This window comes from Oncorhynchus nerka, linkage group LG1, assembly GCF_034236695.1.
Source record: "Oncorhynchus nerka isolate Pitt River linkage group LG1, Oner_Uvic_2.0, whole genome shotgun sequence".
Taxonomy (NCBI): Eukaryota; Metazoa; Chordata; class Actinopteri; order Salmoniformes; family Salmonidae; genus Oncorhynchus; species Oncorhynchus nerka.
In genome coordinates, this window is record NC_088396.1 from 55,156,996 (window position 1) to 55,178,967 (window position 21,972).

At 45.4% G+C, this 21,972-nt stretch overlaps 1 protein-coding gene across 1 annotated transcript in view; it reads left to right on the forward strand.

The window, feature by feature from the left end:
• The window catches only part of si:ch211-67e16.11 (uncharacterized), a 72,773-nt gene extending 61,138 nt beyond the window's left edge, over positions 1-11,635 (forward strand). Inside the window, exon 7 of the mRNA XM_065019666.1 lies at positions 10,029-11,635. Within this exon, the coding sequence (XP_064875738.1) occupies positions 10,029-10,235 (207 nt within the window). The 3' untranslated portion in view covers positions 10,236-11,635. The remainder of the gene's footprint in view (positions 1-10,028) is intronic.
• The last annotated feature ends 10,337 nt before the right edge of the window (positions 11,636-21,972 follow it).

The window sequence follows — 21,972 nt, forward strand, 5'->3', positions numbered from 1 at the left end:
GTCGGATGTGGCAGGGCTTGAAAACCATCATGGTGTTAGGACAATAATCTTTACCTCAACGTCAGCAAAACAAAGGAGCTGATCGTGGACTACGGGAAACAGAGGTCCGAGCACACCCCCAACATCCACATTGATGGGGGGCTGTAAGTGCAGCAGGTTTCGAGAGCTTCAAGTTTCTCGGTGGCCATGGGACTATGGTCCAAACACACCAACACAGTCGTGAAGACAGCACAACAACTTCCCTTCCACCAGTCAGATCCTTAAAAGACTGTGCCACCAGAGACTCTGGGTTCGCGCCCAGGCTCTGTCGTTACCGGCCGCGACCAGGTTAGAGCGACCGGGAGGTCCGTGGGGCGACGCACAATTGGCATAGCGTCGTCCGGGTTAGGGAGGGATTGGGATATCCTTGTCTCATCGCGCACCAGCGACTCCTGTGGCGGGCCGGGCACAGTGCACGCTAACCAAGGTTGCCAGGTGCACGGTGTTTCCTCCGACACATTGGTGCGGTTGGCTTCCGGGTTGGATGCACGCTGTGTTAAGAAGCAGTACGGCTGGCTGGGTTGTGTATCGGAGGATGCATGACTTTCAACCTTTGTCTCACCCGAGCCCGTATGGGAGTTGTAGCAATGAGACAAGATAGTAGCTACTACAACAATTGGATACCACGAAATTGGGGAGAAAAAGGGGGTAAAATTCAACAAAAAACAACAATAACAACAGCAAAAAAGGTTCTACAGCTGCACCTTTGTCGTGGGCCATCAGATCCTTAAAAGGTTCTACAGCTGCACCATTGTCAGGGGCCATCAGATCCTTAAAAAGTTCTACAGCTGTCATGGGCCATCAGATCCTTAAAAGGTTCTACAGCTGAACCTTTGTCGTGGGCCATCAGATCCTTAAAAGGTTCTACAGCTGTCATGGGCCATCAGATCCTTAAAAGGTTCTACAGCCGCACCTTTGTCATGGGCCATCAGATCCTTAAAAGGCACTACAGCTGCACCTTTGTCGTGGGCCATCAGATCCTTAAAAGGCTCTACAGCCGCACCTTTGTCATGGGCCATCAGATCCTTAAAAGGTTCTACAGCTGCACCTTTGTCGTGGGCCATCAGATCCTTAAAAGGTTCTAAAGCTGCACCTTTGTCGTGGGCCATCAGATCCTTAAAAGGTTCTACAGCTGCACCTTTGTCGTGGGCCATCAGATCCTTAAAAGGTTCTACAGCTGCACCTTTGTCGTGGGCCATCAGATCCTTAAAAGGTTCTACAGCTGCACCATTGTCAGGGGCCATCAGATCCTTAAAAGGTTCTACAGCTGCACCATTGTCGTGGGCCATCAGATCCTTAAAAGGTTCTACAGCTGCACCTTTGTCATGGGCCATCAGATCCTTAAAAGGTTCTACAGCTGCACCTTTGTTATGGGCCATCAGATCCTTAAAAGGTTCTACAGCTGCACCTTTGTCGTGGGCCATCAGATCCTTAAAAGGTTCTACAGCTGTCATGGGCCATCAGATCCTTAAAAGGTTCTACAGCTGCACCATTGTCATGGGCCATCAGATCCTTAAAAGGTTCTACAGCTGCACCTTTGTCATGGGCCATCAGATCCTTAAAAGGCTCTACAGCTGCACCATTGTCATGGGCCATCAGATCCTTAAAAGGTTCTACAGCTGCACCATTGTCACGGGCCATCAGATCCTTAAAAGGTTCTACAGCTGCACCTTTGTCATGGGCCATCAGATCCTTAAAAGGTTCTACAGCTGCACCTTTGTCATGGGCCATCAGATCCTTAAAAGGTTCTACAGCTGCACCTTTGTCGTGGGCCATCAGATCCTTAAAAGGTTCTACAGCTGCACCTTTGTCGTGGGCCATCAGATCCTTAAAAGGTTCTACAGCTGCACCATTGTCACGGGCCATCAGATCCTTAAAAGGTTCTACAGCTGCACCATTGTCAGGGGCCATCAGATCCTTAAAAGGTTCTACAGCTGCACCATTGTCACGGGCCATCAGATCCTTAAAAGGTTCTACAGCTGCACCATTGTCAGGGGCCATCAGATCCTTAAAAGGTTCTACAGCTGTCATGGGCCATCAGATCCTTAAAAGGTTCTACAGCTGCACCTTTGTCATGGGCCATCAGATCCTTAAAAGGTTCTACAGCTGCACCTTTGTCGTGGGCCATCAGATCCTTAAAAGGTTCTACAGCTGCACCATTGTCAGGGGCCATCAGATCCTTAAAAGTTTCTACAGCTGCACCTTTGTCATGGGCCATCAGATCCTTAAAAGGTTCTACAGCTGCACCATTGTCATGGGCCATCAGATCCTTAAAATGTTCTACAGCTGCAACATTGTCGTGGGCCATCAGATCCTTAAAAGGTTCTACAGCTGCACCTTTGTCTTGGGCCATCAGATCCTTAAAAGGTTCTACAGCTGCACCTTTGTCATGGGCCATCAGATCCTTAAAAGGTTCTACAGCTGCACCTTTGTTATGGGCCATCAGATCCTTAAAAGGTTCTACAGCTGCACCTTTGTCGTGGGCCATCAGATCCTTAAAAGGTTCTACAGCTGTCATGGGCCATCAGATCCTTAAAAGGTTCTACAGCTGCACCATTGTCATGGGCCATCAGATCCTTAAAAGGTTCTACAGCTGCACCTTTGTCATGGGCCATCAGATCCTTAAAAGGCTCTACAGCTGCACCATTGTCATGGGCCATCAGATCCTTAAAAGGTTCTACAGCTGCACCATTGTCACGGGCCATCAGATCCTTAAAAGGTTCTACAGCTGCACCTTTGTCATGGGCCATCAGATCCTTAAAATGTTCTACAGCTGCACCTTTGTCGTGGGCCATCAGATCCTTAAAAGGTTCTACAGCTGCACCTTTGTCGTGGGCCATCAGATCCTTAAAAGGTTCTACAGCTGCACCTTTGTCGTGGGCCATCAGATCCTTAAAAGGTTCTACAGCTGCACCATTGTCACGGGCCATCAGATCCTTAAAAGGTTCTACAGCTGCACCATTGTCAGGGGCCATCAGATCCTTAAAAGGTTCTACAGCTGCACCATTGTCACGGGCCATCAGATCCTTAAAAGGTTCTACAGCTGCACCATTGTCAGGGGCCATCAGATCCTTAAAAGGTTCTACAGCTGTCATGGGCCATCAGATCCTTAAAAGGTTCTACAGCTGCACCTTTGTCATGGGCCATCATATCCTTAAAAGGTTCTACAGCTGCACCTTTGTCGTGGGCCATCAGATCCTTAAAAGGTTCTACAGCTGCACCATTGTCAGGGGCCATCAGATCCTTAAAAGTTTCTACAGCTGCACCTTTGTCATGGGCCATCAGATCCTTAAAAGGTTCTACAGCTGCACCATTGTCATGGGCCATCAGATCCTTAAAATGTTCTACAGCTGCAACATTGTCGTGGGCCATCAGATCCTTAAAAGGTTCTACAGCTGCACCTTTGTCTTGGGCCATCAGATCCTTAAAAGGTTCTACAGCTGCACCTTTGTCATGGGCCATCAGATCCTTAAAAGGTTCTACAGCTGCACCTTTGTTATGGGCCATCAGATCCTTAAAAGGTTCTACAGCTGCACCTTTGTCGTGGGCCATCAGATCCTTAAAAGGTTCTACAGCTGTCATGGGCCATCAGATCCTTAAAAGGTTCTACAGCTGCACCATTGTCATGGGCCATCAGATCCTTAAAAGGTTCTACAGCTGCACCTTTGTCATGGGCCATCAGATCCTTAAAAGGCTCTACAGCTGCACCATTGTCATGGGCCATCAGATCCTTAAAAGGTTCTACAGCTGCACCATTGTCACGGGCCATCAGATCCTTTAAAGGTTCTACAGCTGCACCTTTGTCATGGGCCATCAGATCCTTAAAAGGTTCTACAGCTGCACCTTTGTCGTGGGCCATCAGATCCTTAAAAGGTTCTACAGCTGCACCTTTGTCGTGGGCCATCAGATCCTTAAAAGGTTCTACAGCTGCACCTTTGTCGTGGGCCATCAGATCCTTAAAAGGTTCTACAGCTGCACCATTGTCACGGGCCATCAGATCCTTAAAAGGTTCTACAGCTGCACCATTGTCAGGGGCCATCAGATCCTTAAAAGGTTCTACAGCTGCACCATTGTCACGGGCCATCAGATCCTTAAAAGGTTCTACAGCTGCACCATTGTCAGGGGCCATCAGATCCTTAAAAGGTTCTACAGCTGCACCTTTGTCATGGGCCATCATATCCTTAAAAGGTTCTACAGCTGCACCATTGTCAGGGGCCATCAGATCCTTAAAAGGTTCTACAGCTGCACCTTTGTCGTGGGCCATCAGATCCTTAAAAGGTTCTACAGCTGCACCATTGTCAGGGGCCATCAGATCCTTAAAAGTTTCTACAGCTGCACCTTTGTCATGGGCCATCAGATCCTTAAAAGGTTCTACAGCTGCACCATTGTCATGGGCCATCAGATCCTTAAAAGGTTCTACAGCTGCACCTTTGTCATGGGCCATCAGATCCTTAAAAGGTTCTACAGCTGCACCTTTGTCATGGGCCATCAGATCCTTAAAAGGTTCTACAGCTGCACCTTTGTCATGGTCCATCAGATCCTTAAAAGGTTCTACAGCTGCACCATTGTTATGGGCCATCAGATCCTTAAAAGGTTCTACAGCTGCACCTTTGTCGTGGGCCATCAGATCCTTAAAAGGTTCTACAGCTGTCATGGGCCATCAGATCCTTAAAAGGTTCTACAGCTTCACCTTTGTCATGGGCCATCAGATCCTTAAAAGGTTCTACAGCTGCACCTTTGTTATGGGCCATCAGATCCTTAAAAGGTTCTACAGCTGTCATGGGCCATCAGATCCTTAAAAGGTTCTACAGCTGTCATGGGCCATCAGATCCTTAAAAGGTTCTACAGCTGCACCTTTGTCGTGGGCCATCAGATCCTTAAAAGGTTCTACAGCTGCACCTTTGTCATGGGCCATCAGATCCTTAAAAGGTTCTACAGCTGCACCTTTGTTATGGGCCATCAGATCCTTAAAAGGTTCTACAGCTGCACCTTTGTCGTGGGCCATCAGATCCTTAAAAGGTTCTACAGCTGTCATGGGCCATCAGATCCTTAAAAGGTTCTACAGCTGCACCTTTGTCATGGTCCATCAGATCCTTAAAAGGTTCTACAGCTGCACCTTTGTCATGGGCCATCAGATCCTTAGAAGGTTCTACAGCTGCACCTTTGTCATGGGCCATCAGATCCTTAAAAGGTTCTACAGCTGCACCTTTGTCGTGGGCCATCAGATCCTTAAAAGGTTCTACAACTGTCATGGGCCATCAGATCCTTAAAAGGTTCTACAGCTGCACCTTTGTCATGGGCCATCAGATCCTTAAAAGGTTCTACAGCTGCACCTTTGTCATGGGCCATCAGATCCTTAAAAGGTTCTACAGCTGCACCTTTGTCATGGGCCATCAGATCCTTAAAAGGTTCTACAGCTGCACCTTTGTCATGGGCCATCAGATCCTTAAAAGGTTCTACAGCTGCACCTTTGTCGTGGGCCATCAGATCCTTAAAAGGTTCTACAGCTGCACCTTTGTCATGGGCCATCAGATCCTTAAAAGGTTCTACAGCTGCACCTTTGTCAGGGGCCATCAGATCCTTAAAAGGTTCTACAGCTGCACCATTGAGAGTATTTCACTGGCTGCATCAAATGGCAACTGTTCGGCAGCCGACCGCAAAGCGCTATAGGGGGTTGTGCGTACGGCCCAGGACATCACTGGGGCCAAGCTTCCTGCCATACAGGACTTCTATACCAGGCGGTGTCAGAGAAAGGCCCTAAAAAATGATCAAAGACTCCAGCCACCCAAGTCATAGACTGTTCTCACTGATACCGCACTGCAAGTAGTACCGATGGAACCAACAGGACCCTGAACAGCTTCCACCACCAAGCCATAAGGCTCACTGACTGCTAAATATTAATTAAATAGTTAACCAATAGCTGCCCGGACTATCTGCATCGACACTTTATTATCTATCCTTTACCCCTACCTACAGTATACTGCTGTTACTGTCTATTATCTATCCTTTACCCCTACCTACAGTATACTGCTGTTACTGTCTATTATCTATCCTTTACCCCTACCTACAGTATACTGCTGTTACTGTCTATTATCTATCCTTTACCCCTACCTACAGTATACTGCTGTTACTGTCTATTATCTATCCTTTACCCCTACCTACAGTATACTGCTGTTACTGTCTATTATCTATTCTTTACCCCTACCTACAGTATACTGCTGTTACTGTCTATTATCTATCCTTTACCCCTACCTACAGTATACTGCTGTTACTGTCTATTATCTATCCTTTACCCCTACCTACAGTATACTGTTCTTAGTGTCTATTATCTATCCTCTACCCCTACCTACAGTATACTGCTGTTACTGTCTATTATCTATCCTTTACCCCTACCTACAGTATACTGCTGTTACTGTCTATTATCTATCCTTTACCCCTACCTACAGTATACTGCTGTTACTGTCTATTATCTATCCTTTACCCCTACCTACACTATACTGCTGTTACTGTCTATTATCTATCCTTTACCCCTACCTACAGTATACTGCTGTTACTGTCTATTATCTATCCTTTACCCCTACCTACAGCATACTGCTGTTACTGTCTATTATCTATCCTTTACCCCTACCTACAGTATACTGCTGTTACTGTCTATTATCTATCCTTTACCCCTACCTACAGTATACTGCTGTTACTGTCTATTATCTATCCTTTACCCCTACCTACAGTATACTGCTGTTACTGTCTATTATCTATCCTTTACCCCTACCTACAGTATACTGCTGTTACTGTCTATTATCTATCCTTTACCCCTACCTACAGTATACTGCTGTTACTGTCTATTATCTATCCTACCTACAGTATACTGCTGTTACTGTCTATTATCTATCCTTTACCCCTACCTACAGTATACTGCTGTTACTGTCTATTATCTATCCTTTACCCCTACAGTATACTGCTGTTACTGTCTATTATCTATCCTTTACCCCTACCTACAGTATACTGCTGTTACTGTCTATTATCTATCCTGTTGCCTAGTTACTTTACCTCTACCTTTATGTACATACAGTACCAGTCAAAAGTTTGGACACACCTACTCATTCAAGGGTTTTTCTTTACTTTTACTATTTTCTACACAGTCAAATTTTTTATTTATTTTTATTTGACCTTTATTTAACTAGGCAAGTCAGTTAAGAACAAATTCTTATTTTCAATGACGGCCTAGGAACAGTGGGTTAACTGCCTGTTCAGGGGCAGAACGACAGATTAGTACCTTGTCAGCTTGGGGGTTTGAACTTGCAACCTTCCGGTTACTAGTCCAACGCTCTAACCACTAGGCTACCCTGCCGCCCCGAATGACAGTGAAGACATAAAAACTATGAAATAACACATATGGAATCATGTAGTAAAGAATTCCAGGTGACTACCTCATGAAGCTGGTTGAGAGAATGCCAGGAGTGTGTAAAGCTGTCATCAAGGCAAAAGGGCAGCTGCTTTGAAGAATCTCAAATAAAGAAAATAACTATTTTTGGGGTACCAGTCAGTTTGGACACACCTACTCATTCAAGAGTTTTTCTTTATTTTACATTGTAGAATAATAGGGAAGACATTAAAACTATGCATTGATGACAGCTTTTCACACTCTTGGCATTCTCTCAACCAGCTTCATGAGGTAGTCATCTGGAATGCATTTCAATTAACAGGTGTGCCTTGTTAAAAGTTACAAGTATTTCCTTCTTAATGTGTTTGAGCCAATCAGTTGAAGACGGCCCTGTTTGGTAAAAGACCAAGTCAACATTACGGCAGGAACAGCTCAAATAAGCAAAGAGAAACGACAGTCCATCATTACATTAAGATATGAAGGTCAGTCAATGCGGAACATTTCAAGAACTTTGAATGTTCCTTCAAGTGCAGTCGCAAAAACCATCAAGCGCTATGATGAAACTGACTCTCATGAGGAAACGAAAAGGAAAGGAAGACCCAGAGTTACCTCTGCTGCAGAGGATAAATTCATTAGAGTTACCAGCCTTAGAAATGGCATCCCAAATAAATGCTTCACAGAGTTCACGTTCTTGTTTATTTAACCTTTATTCAAGTAACAGACACATCTCAACATCAACTGTCCAGAGGAGACTGTGTGAATCAGGCCTTCATGGTCGAATTGTTGCAAAGAAACCACTACTAAAGGACACCAATAAGAAGAGACTTGCTTGGGCCAAGAAACACAAGCAATGGACATTAGACAGGTGTAAATCTGTCCTTTGGTCTGATGAGTCCAAATTTTAGATTTTTGGTTCCAACCGCCGTGTCTTTGTGAGATGCAGAGTAGGTGAACGGCTGATCTCCGCATGTGTGGTTCCCACCGTGAAGCATGGAGGAGGAGGTGTGATGGTGCTTTACTTGTGACACTGTCTGTGATTTATTTAGAATTCAAGACACACTTAACCAGCATGGCTACCACAGCATTCTGCAGCGATACACCATCCCATCTGGTTTGCGCTTAGTGGGACTATTGTTTGTTTTTCAACAGGACATTGACCCAGCACACCTCCAGGCTGTGTAAGCGCTATTTGACCAAGAAGGAGAGTTATGGAGTGTTGCATCAGATGACCTGGCCTTCACAATCACCCGACCTCAACCCAGTTGAGATGGTTTGGGAGGAGTTGGACCGCAGAGTGAAGGATAAGCAGCCAACAAGTGCTCAGCATACGTGGGAACTCCTTCAATACCGTTGGAAAAGCATTCCAGGTGAAGCTGGTTGAGAGAATCCCAAGCATGTGCAAGGCAAAAGGAGGCTACTTTGAAGAATCTAAAATCTAAAACATATTTAGATTTGTTGAACACTTTTTGAGGGCTACTACATGAGGGCTACTACATGATTCCATATCAAATCAAAATCAAATCAAATCCAAATCAAATTGATTTATATAGCCCTTCGTACATCAGCTGATATCTCAAAGTGCTGTACAGAAACCCATCCTAAAACCCCAAACAGCAAGCAATGCAGGTGTAGAAGCATGGTGGCTAGGAAAAACTCCCTAGAAAGGCCAAAACCTGGGAAGAAACCTAGAGAGGAACCAGGCTCTGAGGGGTGGCCAGTCCTCTTCTGGCTGTGCCGGGTGGAGATTATAACAGAACATGGCCAAGATGTTCAAATGTTCATAAATGACCAGCATGGTCGAATAATAATAAGGCAGAACAGTTGAAACTGGAGCAGCAGCACAGTCAGGTGGACTGGGGACAGCAAGGAGTCATCATGTCAGGTAGTCCTGGGGCATGGTCCTAGGGCTCAGGTCCTCCGAGAGAGAGAAAGAAAGAGAGAAGGAGAGAATTAGAGAACGCACACTTAGATTCACACAGGACACCGAATAGGACAGGAGAAGTACTCCAGATATAACAAACTGACCCTAGCCCCCCGACACATAAACTACTGCAGCATAAATACTGGAGACGGAGACAGGAGGGGTCAGGAGACACTGTGGCCCCATCCGAGGACACCCCCGGACAGGGCCAAACAGGAAGGATATAACCCCACCCACTTTGCCAAAGCACAGCCCCCACACCACCACATATGTGTTATGTCATAGTTTTGATGTCTTCACTATTATTCTACAATGTAGAAAATAGTAAAAAATAACAAAAAAAACATGAATGAGTAGATGTGTCCAAACTATTGACTGGTACTGTAGCTACCTCAATTACCTCGTGCCCCTACACATCCAATCGGTACAAGTACCCTGTGTATTTAGCCAAGTTACCATTACTCATTGTGGATTTATTTATTGTTATTTTTCTATTAATTTCTTAAAATGGATTAAAACGATGTCTACAGTTAGCGTTACCCACTGAGAAGAGATAACAAAATGATCTATAAAATTGTTATGTTGCTTCCTGAAATGATGCTCTCGCAATAATGTATAAAGTGGGAGATCACACAACCACCATCAATCATTTGACCTGACCCTCTTCTTCCTCCTATCTCTTCTCAGGATTCAGGGATGTCCCGCCTCCTCGACCCCAAATCCAGCCTTTTGGATGTCAACCTATCCGGTGCGCCCTGTAACACGACTCCACCTCTGAGCGAAGCAGAGATGAGGAAGGAGTACATGGGCTGTCAGAACCTACCCACCGCCCTGTGGTACCAGAACCACAACCAGAACCTCCCCCCTGCTCTGTGGTACCAGAATCACAACTAGATCCTCCCGACCACCCTGTGATACCAGAATCAGAACCTTCCCATCGCCATGTGATATCAGAACCTCTGCACCGACCTGTGGTACCAGAACCATAAACCACAACTAGAACCTACCCACCATCCTGTGGTACAAGAACTACAACCAGAACCTCCCCACTGCCCTATGGTACCAGAACCCCCCCACCACCCTGTGGTACCAGAACCACAACCAGAATCTCCACACCGCCCTGTGGTACCAGAACCAGAACCTCCCCACTCTCCTGTGGTACCAGAACCACAACTAGAACCAGTACCTCCCCACCGCCCTGTGGTATCAGAACCACAGCTAGAACATCCCCACCGTCCTGTGGTGCCAGAACCCCCCCACCCCCCTGTGGTACCAGAACCACAACCATAACCTTCTCATCACCTTATGGTACCAGGACCAGATCCTCCCCACTGTCCTATGGTACAAGGACCAGATCCTCCCCACTCTCCTGTGGTACCAGGACCTGAACCTCCCCACCACACTGTGGTACCAGGACCACAACCTCCCCACCACACTGTGGTAGCAGAACCGGAACCTCCCCACTGTACTGTGGTACCAGGACCTGAACCTCCCCACCACACTGTGGTACCAGGACCAGATCCTCCCCACTCTCCTGTGGTACCAGGCCCAGATCCTACCCACTGTCCCTGTGGTACCAGGACCAGAACCTCCCCATCACCCTGTGGTACCAGAACCACAACTAGAACCAGTACCTCCCTACCGCCCTGTGGTACCAGAACCACAACCAGAACCACCCCACCGCCCTGTGGTACCAGAATCACAACCAGAACCTCCGCACCGGTCTGTGGTACCAGAATCACTACTAGAACCTCCCCACCGGTCTGTGGTACCAGAACCACAATCAGAACCTTCACAGCACCCTGTGGTACCAGAACCACATCCAGAACCGACACAGACCCCTGGACAGAATTTTATTTTGAAAGAACACTCAGACTCATACACACAGACTCATACACACACAGACTCATACACACACAGACACAGACACAAATAACAAGACAAGAGAAGACCACACACACAGACAGACATACCTAACAACACAAGAGAAGACCACACACAGACAGACACAAATAACAAGACAATAGACAACACACAGACCGAATCACAGAGAAGGCTAGTTGCTTTGTCAATCACACACTAGATGATGGCTTGTCATCGGGAGTCGTTTCTGTTACAACACATTCTTATTCTTAGTGTATCTTTTGAGCCCACATACATATAGTACCGCAGGATTTGTGTTAGTGATGGAGGAAAAAAGTCCCGTTACATTTCGCAATATTATTTTTTGACGATATTATAATTGATACTTTGACTTCAAGTATCGATTTTAAAAAAATAAAAATGAAATAAAAAAACAACCTGCCTTTTTTTTTTGCTAGGTAGTGTTAGCTAGAGCTAGGTAGTGTTAGCTAGAGCTAGGTAGTGTTAGCTAGGGCTAGGTAGTGTTAGCTAGAGCTAGGTAGTGTTAGCTAGAGCTAGGTAGTGTTAGCTAGGGCTAGGTAGTGTTAGCTAGAGCTAGGTAGTGTTAGCTAGAGCTAGGTAGTGTTAGCTAGGGCTAGGTAGTGTTAGCTAGAGCTAGGTAGTGTTAGCTAGAGCTAGGTAGTGTTAGCTAGAGCTAGGTAGTGTTAGCTAGGGCTAGGTAGTGTTAGCTAGAGCTAGGTAGTGTTAGCTAGAGCTAGGTAGTGTTAGCTAGAGCTAGGTAGTGTTAGCTAGGGCTAGGTAGTGTTAGCTAGAGCTAGGTAGTGTTAGCTAGAGCTAGGTAGTGTTAGCTAGGGCTAGGTAGTGTTAGCTAGAGCTAGGTAGTGTTAGCTAGAGCTAGGTAGTGTTAGCTAGGGCTAGGTAGTGTTAGCTAGGGCTAGGTAGTGTTAGCTAGAGCTAGGTAGTGTTAGCTAGGGCTAGGTAGTGTTAGCTAGGGCTAGGTAGTGTTAGCTAGAGCTAGGTAGTGTTAGCTAGAGCTAGGTAGTGTTAGCTAGAGCTAGGTAGTGTTAGCTAGGGCTAGGTAGTGTTAGCTAGGGCTAGGTAGTGTTAGCTAGAGCTAGGTAGTGTTAGCTAGGGCTAGGTAGTGTTAGCTAGGGCTAGGTAGTGTTAGCTAGAGCTAGGTCGTGTTAGCTAGAGCTAGGTCGTGTTAGCTAAAGCTAGGTCGTGTTAGCTAGAGCTAGGTAGTGTTAGCTAAAGCTAGGTCGTGTTAGCTAGAGCTAGGTCGTGTTAGCTAGAGCTAGGTCGTGTTAGCTAGAGCTAGGTCGTGTTAGCTAGCTCTTGTCGGCTGTACTAGCTTGTTCTCTTTCTTTTTAAATAGTGACATACAGTGTTTTCAGCACTTTTATTTCAATGACTGATCAACTAACATATAGTGAGCAATATGTATACAACTTCAAATCACAATCAAGTATCGAATCACAAAATATATAGAATCGTGAGAATAGTGAGAATAGCAATACATTTCGTATCGGCACCTAAGTATCGTGATAATTATCGTATCCCTGGTGATGCCCTAATTTGCACCATGAAAGGATCTGTACCAACGACCGGAGAGAGAGGGACTCTGACAGTTAAATGTGTATCAGGAAGGGAAGAGGAGCGGACGAGGGAAGAGGTGTGTTTGATTGTCCTCACTCTGAACCCCGGCATCATCACCACAGACGCTTGGTGACGGACAGGGAGTAGAGGAGTGGGAAACGTCCCAAGAGGACCATCCTGTCCTGTGCCAGCTAGCGGCAGCTCCTGACGGTTGGGTACAGACTGTGAAGAGGTTCAGATAGAGGACACCAGAGCCTCTGGACAACTTACCTCCCTCTCTAGGTCCCTGAACAAGATGACAATGTATGCGTCCCCAGAGCCACCCTATTCCCTACACAGTGCACTACTTTAGACCAGAGCCCTATGGCACCCTATTCCCTATATAGTACACTACTTTAGACCAGAGCGTATTCTCTATATAGTGCACTACTTTAGACCAGAACCCTATGGCACCCTATTCTCTATATAGTGCACTACTTTATACCAGAGCCCTATGGCACCCTATTCCCTATATAGTACACTACTTTATACCAGAGCGTATTCTCTATATAGTACACTACTTTAGACCAGAGCGTATTCTCTATATAGTGCACTACTTTAGACCAGAGCGTATTCTCTATATAGTGCACTACTTTATACCAGAGCCCTATGGCACCCTATTCCCTACATAGTACACTACTTTAGACCAGAGCGTATTCCCTACATAGTACACTACTTTAGACCAGATCCTATTCCCTACATAGTACACTACTTTAGACCAGAGCGTATTCCCTACATAGTACACTACTTTAGACCAGAGCGTATTCCCTACACACTACTTTAGATATTTAAATAATGCCACTCTGCAACACATCATGCCGGCTTTAACATTTCTCCCAGAGCAACCAAGCCAAGCCCAGCACAGCCCTCAGCCCAGACAGCCCTCAGCCCAGCACAGCCCTCAGCCCAGACAGCAGACACCTCAGTAAGACAGTTGTGTCCAGCGTTGGCTTACTGCTCTATAATTTAATGATCAGAACACGGCCTGCTCCAGTCCTGTCCTCAGAGCAGACGGTCTCCAGTCCTGTCCTCAGAGCAGACGGTCTCCAGTCCTGTCCTCAGAGCAGACTGTCTCCAGCCATGTCCTCAGAGCAGACCGTCTCCATTGCAGTCACACTCCAATATCTGTCCTCTGCTCCTGGTACCGCTAGGTGTCTACCTTCTCTTCCCTCTGTCTTCTAACTTTTTTTTATCTCTGTCCCGTACCTTCTCTTCTCTCTGTCCCTGTAGTGGCTTCCTTTCGTCTTTACCATAGCCACTGCCCAAGCCTGAAGCGGGGTTGTTTGGTACGCATACAGTCCACACTCAAGGTTTTCAAACGGCCAAACATTCAATGACATCTAGGGATATGGTGCAACAAAACTGTTTATTCTTCTTATATCTAACAAATAAATGAGTCTCCAATCAACTTAAAGCATAGAATACTTTATATGGAAAATACATATTATGACCTGTCTGTATGTCTGTATGTCTGTCTGTATGGTCAAAAAACTATACCGCTCCCGCATCTAGCAAGGACTCTCCCTCCCGAAGGCCCAACTTCCTGCCTTTATCCTAACACACTTACCACAATACAATGAATAGGCAAGAGGGGGGGACAAAAACTAAGTTACACTAACAACAAATTAATATATCTCAATCAGGTAAATATAAATCATAAAGGTACGTACCTAATATTTCATCATATACATTCATATTTAATATATTTACACAAATATACATGGAGCTGCATATGTTCGGTCTTTTATACAAATATGTCCAAATCGGCTCTAACAGTCCCCTTACCTTCTCTTCTCTCTGTCCCCTTACCTTCTCTTCTCTCTGTCCCCTACCTTCTCTCTGTCCCCTTACCTTCTCTTCTCTCTGTCCCCTACCTTCTCTTCTCTCTGTCCCCGTACCTTCTCTTCTCACTGTCCCCTACCTTCTCTTCTCTCTGTCCCCTTACCTTCTCTTCTCTCTGTCCCCTTACCTTCTCTTCTCTCTGTCCCGTTACCTTCTCTTCTCTCTGTCCCCTAACTTCTCTTCTCTCTGTCCCCTTACCTTCTCTTCTCTCTGTCGCCTTACCTTCTCTTCTCTCTGTCCCCTACCTTATATCTGTCCCCTACCTTCTCTCTGTCCCCTACCTTCTCTTCTCTCTGTCCCCTTACCTTCTCTTCTCTCTGTCCCCTACCTTCTCTTCTCTCTGTCCCCTTACATTCTCTTCTCTCTGTCACCTTACCTTCTCTTCTCTCTGTCCCCTACCTTCTCTTCTCTCTGTCCCCTTACCTTCTCTTCTCTCTGTCCCCTACCTTCTCTCTGTCCCCTACCTTCTCTTCTCTCTGTCCCCGTACCTTCTCTTCTCACTGTCCCCTACCTTCTCTTCTCTCTGTCCCCTTACCTTCTCTTCTCTCTGTCCCCTACCTTCTCTTCTCTCTGTCCCCTAACTTCTCTTCTCTCTGTCCCCTACCTTCTCTTCTCTCTGTCCCGTTACCTTCTCTTCTCTCTGTCCCCTACCTTCTCTTCTCTCTGTCCCCTTACCTTCTCTTCTCTCTGTCGCCTTACCTTCTCTTCTCTCTGTCCCCTACCTTATATCTGTCCCCTACCTTCTCTCTGTCCCCTACCTTCTCTTCTCTCTGTCCCCTACCTTCTCTTCTCTCTGTCCCCTTACCTTCTCTTCTCTCTGTCCCCTACCTTCTCTTCTCTCTGTCCCCTTACATTCTCTTCTCTCTGTCACCTTACCTTCTCTTCTCTCTGTCCCCTACCTTCTCTTCTCTCTGTCCCCTACCTTATCTCTGTCCCCTACCTTCTCTCTGTCCCCTTACCTTCTCTTCTCTCTGTCCCCTTACCTTCTCTTCTCTCTGTCCCCTTACATTCTCTTCTCTCTGTCCCCTTACCTTCTCTTCTCTCTGTCCCCTTACCTTCTCTTCTCTCTGTCCCCTACCTTCTCTTCTCTCTGTCCCCTACCTTATCTCTGTCCCCTACCTTCTCTCTGTCCCCTTACCTTCTCTTCTCTCTGTCCTTCTCTCTGTCCCCTACCTTCTCTTCTCTCTGTCCCCTAACTTCTCTTCTCTCTGTCCCCTACCTTCTCTTCTCTCTGTCCCCTTACCTTCTCTTCTCTCTGTCCCCTTACCTTCTCTTCTCTCTGTCCCCTACCTTATATCTGTCCCCTACCTTCTCTCTGTCCCCTACCTTCTCTTCTCTCTGTCCCCTACCTTCTCTTCTCTCTGTCCCCTTACCTTCTCTTCTCTCTGTCCCCTACCTTCTCTTCTCTCTATCCCCTTACCTTCTCTTCTCTCTGTCCCCTACCTTCTCTTTTCTCTGTCCCCTACCTTATCTCTGTCCCCTACCTTCTCTCTGTCCCCTACCTTCTCTCTGTCCCCTACCTTCTCTCTGTCCCCTACCTTCTCTTCTCTCTGTCCCCTTACCTTCTCTTCTCTCTGTCCCCTTACCTTCTCTTCTCTCTGTCTTCTACCTTCTCTTCTCTCTGTCCCCTTACCTTCTCTTCTCTCTGTCTTCTACATTCTCTTCTCTCTGTCCCCTTACCTTCTCTTCTCTCTGTCCCCTTACCTTCTCTTCTCTCTGTCCCCTACCTTCTCTTCTCTCTGTCCCCTACCTTATCTCTGTCCCCTACCTTCTCTCTGTCCCCTACCTTCTCTTCTCTCTGTCCCCTACCTTCTCTTCTCTCTGTCCCCTACCTTCTCTTCTCTCTGTCCCCTTACCTTCTCTTCTCTCTGTCCCCTACCTTCTCTTCTCTCTGTCCCCTTACATTCTCTTCTCTCTGTCACCTTACCTTCTCTTCTCTCTGTCCCCTACCTTCTCTTCTCTCTGTCCCCTTACCTTCTCTTCTCTCTGTCACCTTACCTTCTCTTCTCTCTGTCCTCTACCTTATCTCTGTCCCCTACCTTCTCTCTGTCCCCTACTTTCTCTTCTCTCTGTCCCCTTACCTTCTCTTCTCTCTGTCCCCTACCTTCTCTTCTCTCTGTCCCCTTACCTTCTCTTCTCTCTGTCACCTTACCTTCTCTTCTCTCTGTCCCCTACCTTCTCTTCTCTCTGTCCCCTTACCTTCTCTTATCTCTGTCCCCTACCTTCTCTCTGTCCCCTACCTTCTCTCTGTCTTCTACCTTCTCTTCTCTATGTCCCATTACCTTCTCTTCTCTCTGTCTTCTACCTTATCTTCTCTCTGTCTTCTACCTTCTCTTCTCTCTGTCCTCTACCTTCTCTTCTCTCTGTCCCCTTACCTTCTCTTCTCTCTGTCCCCTTACCTTCTCTTCTCTCTGTCCCCTACCTTCTCTTCTCTCTGTCCCCTACCTTATCTCTGTCCCCTTACCTTCTCTTCTCTCTGTCTTCTACCTTCTCTTTTCTCTGTCCTCTACCTTCTCTTCTCTCTGTCCCCTACCTTCTCTCTGTCCCCTACCTTCTCTCTGTCCCCTACCTTCTCTTCTCAAGTACAGCTGACTATGAAAACATTATGGGCCGAGGCTGAAGATACTGTACTGTGCCAGTCTAACTCTAAAGCAACAACATTCCCTGACCATGTCTGCTGCACACAGGACAGTCACATCCATCTAGACTACAACACAGACAGACACGACCACATGGACAACACAGACAGACCACATGGACAACACAGACAGACCACATGGACAACACAGACAGACCACATGGACAACACAGACAGACCACATGGACAACACAGACAGACCACATGGACAACACAGACAGACCACATGGACAACACAGACAGACCACATGGGCAATAGAGACAGACCACATGGACAACACAGACAGACCACATGGACAATAGAGACAGACCACATGGACAATAGAGACAGACCACATGGACAATAGAGACAGACCACATGGACAACACAGACAGACCACATGGACAACACAGACAGACCACATGGACAACACAGACAGACCACATGGACAATAGAGACAGACCACATGGACAACACAGACAGACCACATGAACAATAGAGACAGACCACATGGACAATAGAGACAGACCACATGGACAATAGAGACAGACCACATGGACAACACAGACAGACCACATGGACAACACAGACAGACCACATGGACAACACAGACAGACCACATGGACAATAGAGACAGACCACATGGACAACACAGACAGACCACATGGACAACACAGACAGACCACATGGACAACACAGACAGACCACATGGACAATAGAGACAGACCACATGGACAACACAGACAGACCACATGGACAACACAGACAGACCACATGGACAACACAGACAGACCACATGGACAACACAGACAGACCACATGGACAATAGAGACAGACCACATGGACAACACAGACAGACCACATGGACAACACAGACAGACCACATGGACAACACAGACAGACCACATGGACAACACAGACAGACCACATGGACAATAGAGACAGACCACATGGACAACACTCATACACTTTGGCATGCTTTGCTTTTTCTGCATCACAACCTCACACACGTTACAATGTTGATCTCCTGTGTTCGTCGTTTCATTTCATAAACAGTTTGAATGTTGTGTCTACGATGGTTCATTGAGTTGATAATGCTCGTTATAAACAGTATGAATGTTGTGTCTACGATGGTTCATTGAGTTGATAATGCTCGTTATAAACAGTATGAATGTTGTGTCTACGATGGTTCATTGAGTTGATAATGCTCGTTATAAACAGCATGAATGTTGTGTCTACGATGGTTCATTGAGTTGATAATGCTCGTTATAAACAGTTTGAATGTTGTGTCTACGATGGTTCATTGAGTTGATAATGCTCGTTAAAAACAGTATGAATGTTGTGTCTACGATGGTTCATTGAGTTGATAATGCTCGTTATAAACAGTTTGAATGTTGTGTCTACGATGGTTCATTGAGTTGATAATGCTCGTTATAAACAGTATGAATGTTGTGTCTACGATGGTTCATTGAGTTGATAATGCTCGTTATAAACAGTATGAATGTTGTGTCTACGATGGTTCATTGAGTTGATAATGCTCGTTATAAACAGTATGAATGTTGTGTCTACGATGGTTCATTGAGTTGATAATGCTCGTTATAAACAGTATGAATGTTGTGTCTACGATGGTTCATTGAGTTGATAATGCTCGTTATAAACAGTATGAATGTTGTGTCTACGATGGTTCATTGAGTTGATAATGCTCGTTATAAACAGTATGAATGTTGTGTCTACGATGGTTCATTGAGTTGATAATGCTCGTTATAAACAGTATGAATGTTGTGTCTACGATGGTTCATTGAGTTGATAATGCTCGTTATAAACAGTATGAATGTTGTGTCTACATGCCTTCGGAAAGTATTCAGACCCCTTGACTGTTTTTGTTACGTTACAGCCTTATTCTAAAATTGATTAAATAGACACAATACCCCACAATGACATCACAATAACCCATAATGACATCACAATACCCCATAATGACATCACAATACCCCACAATGACATCACAATACCGCATAATGACATCACAATACCCCATAATGACATCGCAATACCCCATAATGACATCACAATACCCCATAATGACATCACAATACCCCACAATGACATCACAATACCCCACAATGACATCACAATACCCCACAATGACATCACAATACCCCATAATGATATCACAATACCCCATAATGATATCACAATACCCCATAATGACATCACAATACCCCATAATGACATCACAATACCCCATAATGACATCACAATACCCCATAATGATATCACAATAACCCCATAATGACATCACAATACCCCATAATGACATTGCAATACCCCATAATGACATCACAATACCCCATAATGACATCACAATACCCCATAATGACATCACAATAACCCCATAATGACATCACAATACCCCATAATTACATCGCAATACCCCATAATGACATCACAATACCCCATAATGACATCACAATACCCCATAATGACATCACAATACAATACTGAAATAATACATTAGCATAAGTATTAAGGCACCTTTGGCAGCGATTACAGCCTTGAGTCTTCTTGGGTATGACTCTACAAGCTTGGCACCCCTGTATTTGTGGAGTTTCTCTCATTCTTCTCTGCAGATCCTCTCAAGCTCTATCAGGTTAGATGGGGAGCATTTCTGCACAGGTCTCTCCAGAGATGTTCGATCGGGTTCAAGTCCGGGCTCTGGCTGGGCCACTCAAGGACATTCAGAGACTCGTCCCGAAGCCACTCCTGCGTTGTCTTGGCTGTGTGCTTAGGGTCGTTGTCCTGTTGGAAGGTGAACCTTTGCACCAGTCAGAGGTCCTTAGTGCTCTGAAGCAGATTTTCACCAAGGATCTTTCTGTACTTTGCTCCATTGATCTTTGCCTCGATCCTGACTTGTCTCCCAATCCCTAAAAATCTGTTTTCACTTCGTCATTATGGAGTATTGTGTGTAGATTGCTGAGATTTATATATATATATATATATATATATATATATATATATATATATAAAACATTTAGAACAAGGCGGTAACCTAACAAAATGTGGAAAAAGTCAAGGGGTCTGAATACTTTCTGAAGGCACTGTACGTAGTTTCATTGTGTTGATAATGCTTGGCATATGAATGTGAGACCACAATCAGTCATAGCAATTCTGCCGCCCCTCAATCTTCTCTCACTCCTCCCTATTGGGTTTGATAGCCCATGAGATTGAAATGTAAGCTTTTTTATATATAGGCCAGATACATGTAACTGTATGTCCTATGTCCTATGTCCTATGTCCTACGTCCTATGTCCTATGTCCTATGTCCTATGTCCTAAGTCCTATGTCCTATGTCCTATGTCCTATGTCCTAAGTCCTATGTCCTATGTCCTATGTCCTATTCTATAAATGCTGTTTGTTCATCTTGTAAGTTACTGCTCAACGAATGAGGTTTAATGGATGTTTGATGGAATTTCAAATCCTACATGTTCTGTGTATTTTACAACCATAGCTTGTGCAAGCAGATGTACATATTCAAAATAAATGACCTTTTTGTACACAAGTAGATATGTTTGTATTTATTGTTATGTACTTTGTTTACGATTGATTGTTTAACTTGTTCAAGTGTTTCATAAATGGATGTTAATTTAATAAAACAACAGCAGCTTCACCGATCACGTTGCAGTGCATTGGAGTTTCCTTTCCTTCGTACAGATTCCTAATTCCTTAATAATAATAAAGAATTGACAAAACAAACAGATAAACAGCTGTGTGTAAGAAACTAGGTCAACGTTTTGGTCCCTGGAAGCATAAAATTCAAGTAAAAAGCTTTGTTTCTGCTTAGGTTAGTGTATCAGATATAACATTCATTTTCATTGAATATATTGTCACAAGCTTAGTTGTTTGGAGCAGCAGAAATGTATCTCACTCTGAAAATCAGGATCACAGGTTCGAGTCTGGCCTAGGAACCTAGACCAACTCACCTGAATCTGGCCTAGGAACCTAGACCAACTCACCTGAATATGGCTTAGGAACCTAGACCAACTCACCTGAATCTGGCCTTGGAACCTAGACCAACTCACCTGAATCTGGCCTTGGAACCTAGACCAACTCACCTGAATCTGGCCTTGGAACCTAGACCAACTCACCTGAATCTGGCCTTGGAACCTAGACCAACTCACCTGAATCTGGCCTTGGAACTTAGACCAACTCACCTGAATCTGGCCTTGGAACTTAGACCAACTCACCTGAATCTGGCCTTGGAACCTAGACCAACTCACCTGAATCTGGCCTTGGAACCTAGACCAACTCACCTGAATCTGGCCTTGGAACTTAGACCAACTCACCTGAATCTGGCATAGAAACCTAGACCAACTCACCTGAAACTGGCCTTGGAACCTAGACCAACTCACCTGAATCTGGCCTAGGAACCTAGACCAACTCACCTGAATCTGGCCTTGGAACCTAGACCAACTCACCTGAATCTGGCCTTGGAACCTAGACCAACTCACCTGAATCTGGCCTTGGAACTTAGACCAACTCACCTGAATCTGGCATAGAAACCTAGACCAACTCACCTGAAACTGGCCTTGGAACCTAGACCAACTCACCTGAATCTGGCCTAGGAACCTAGACCAACTCACCTGAATCTGGCCTTGGAACCTAGACCAACTCAC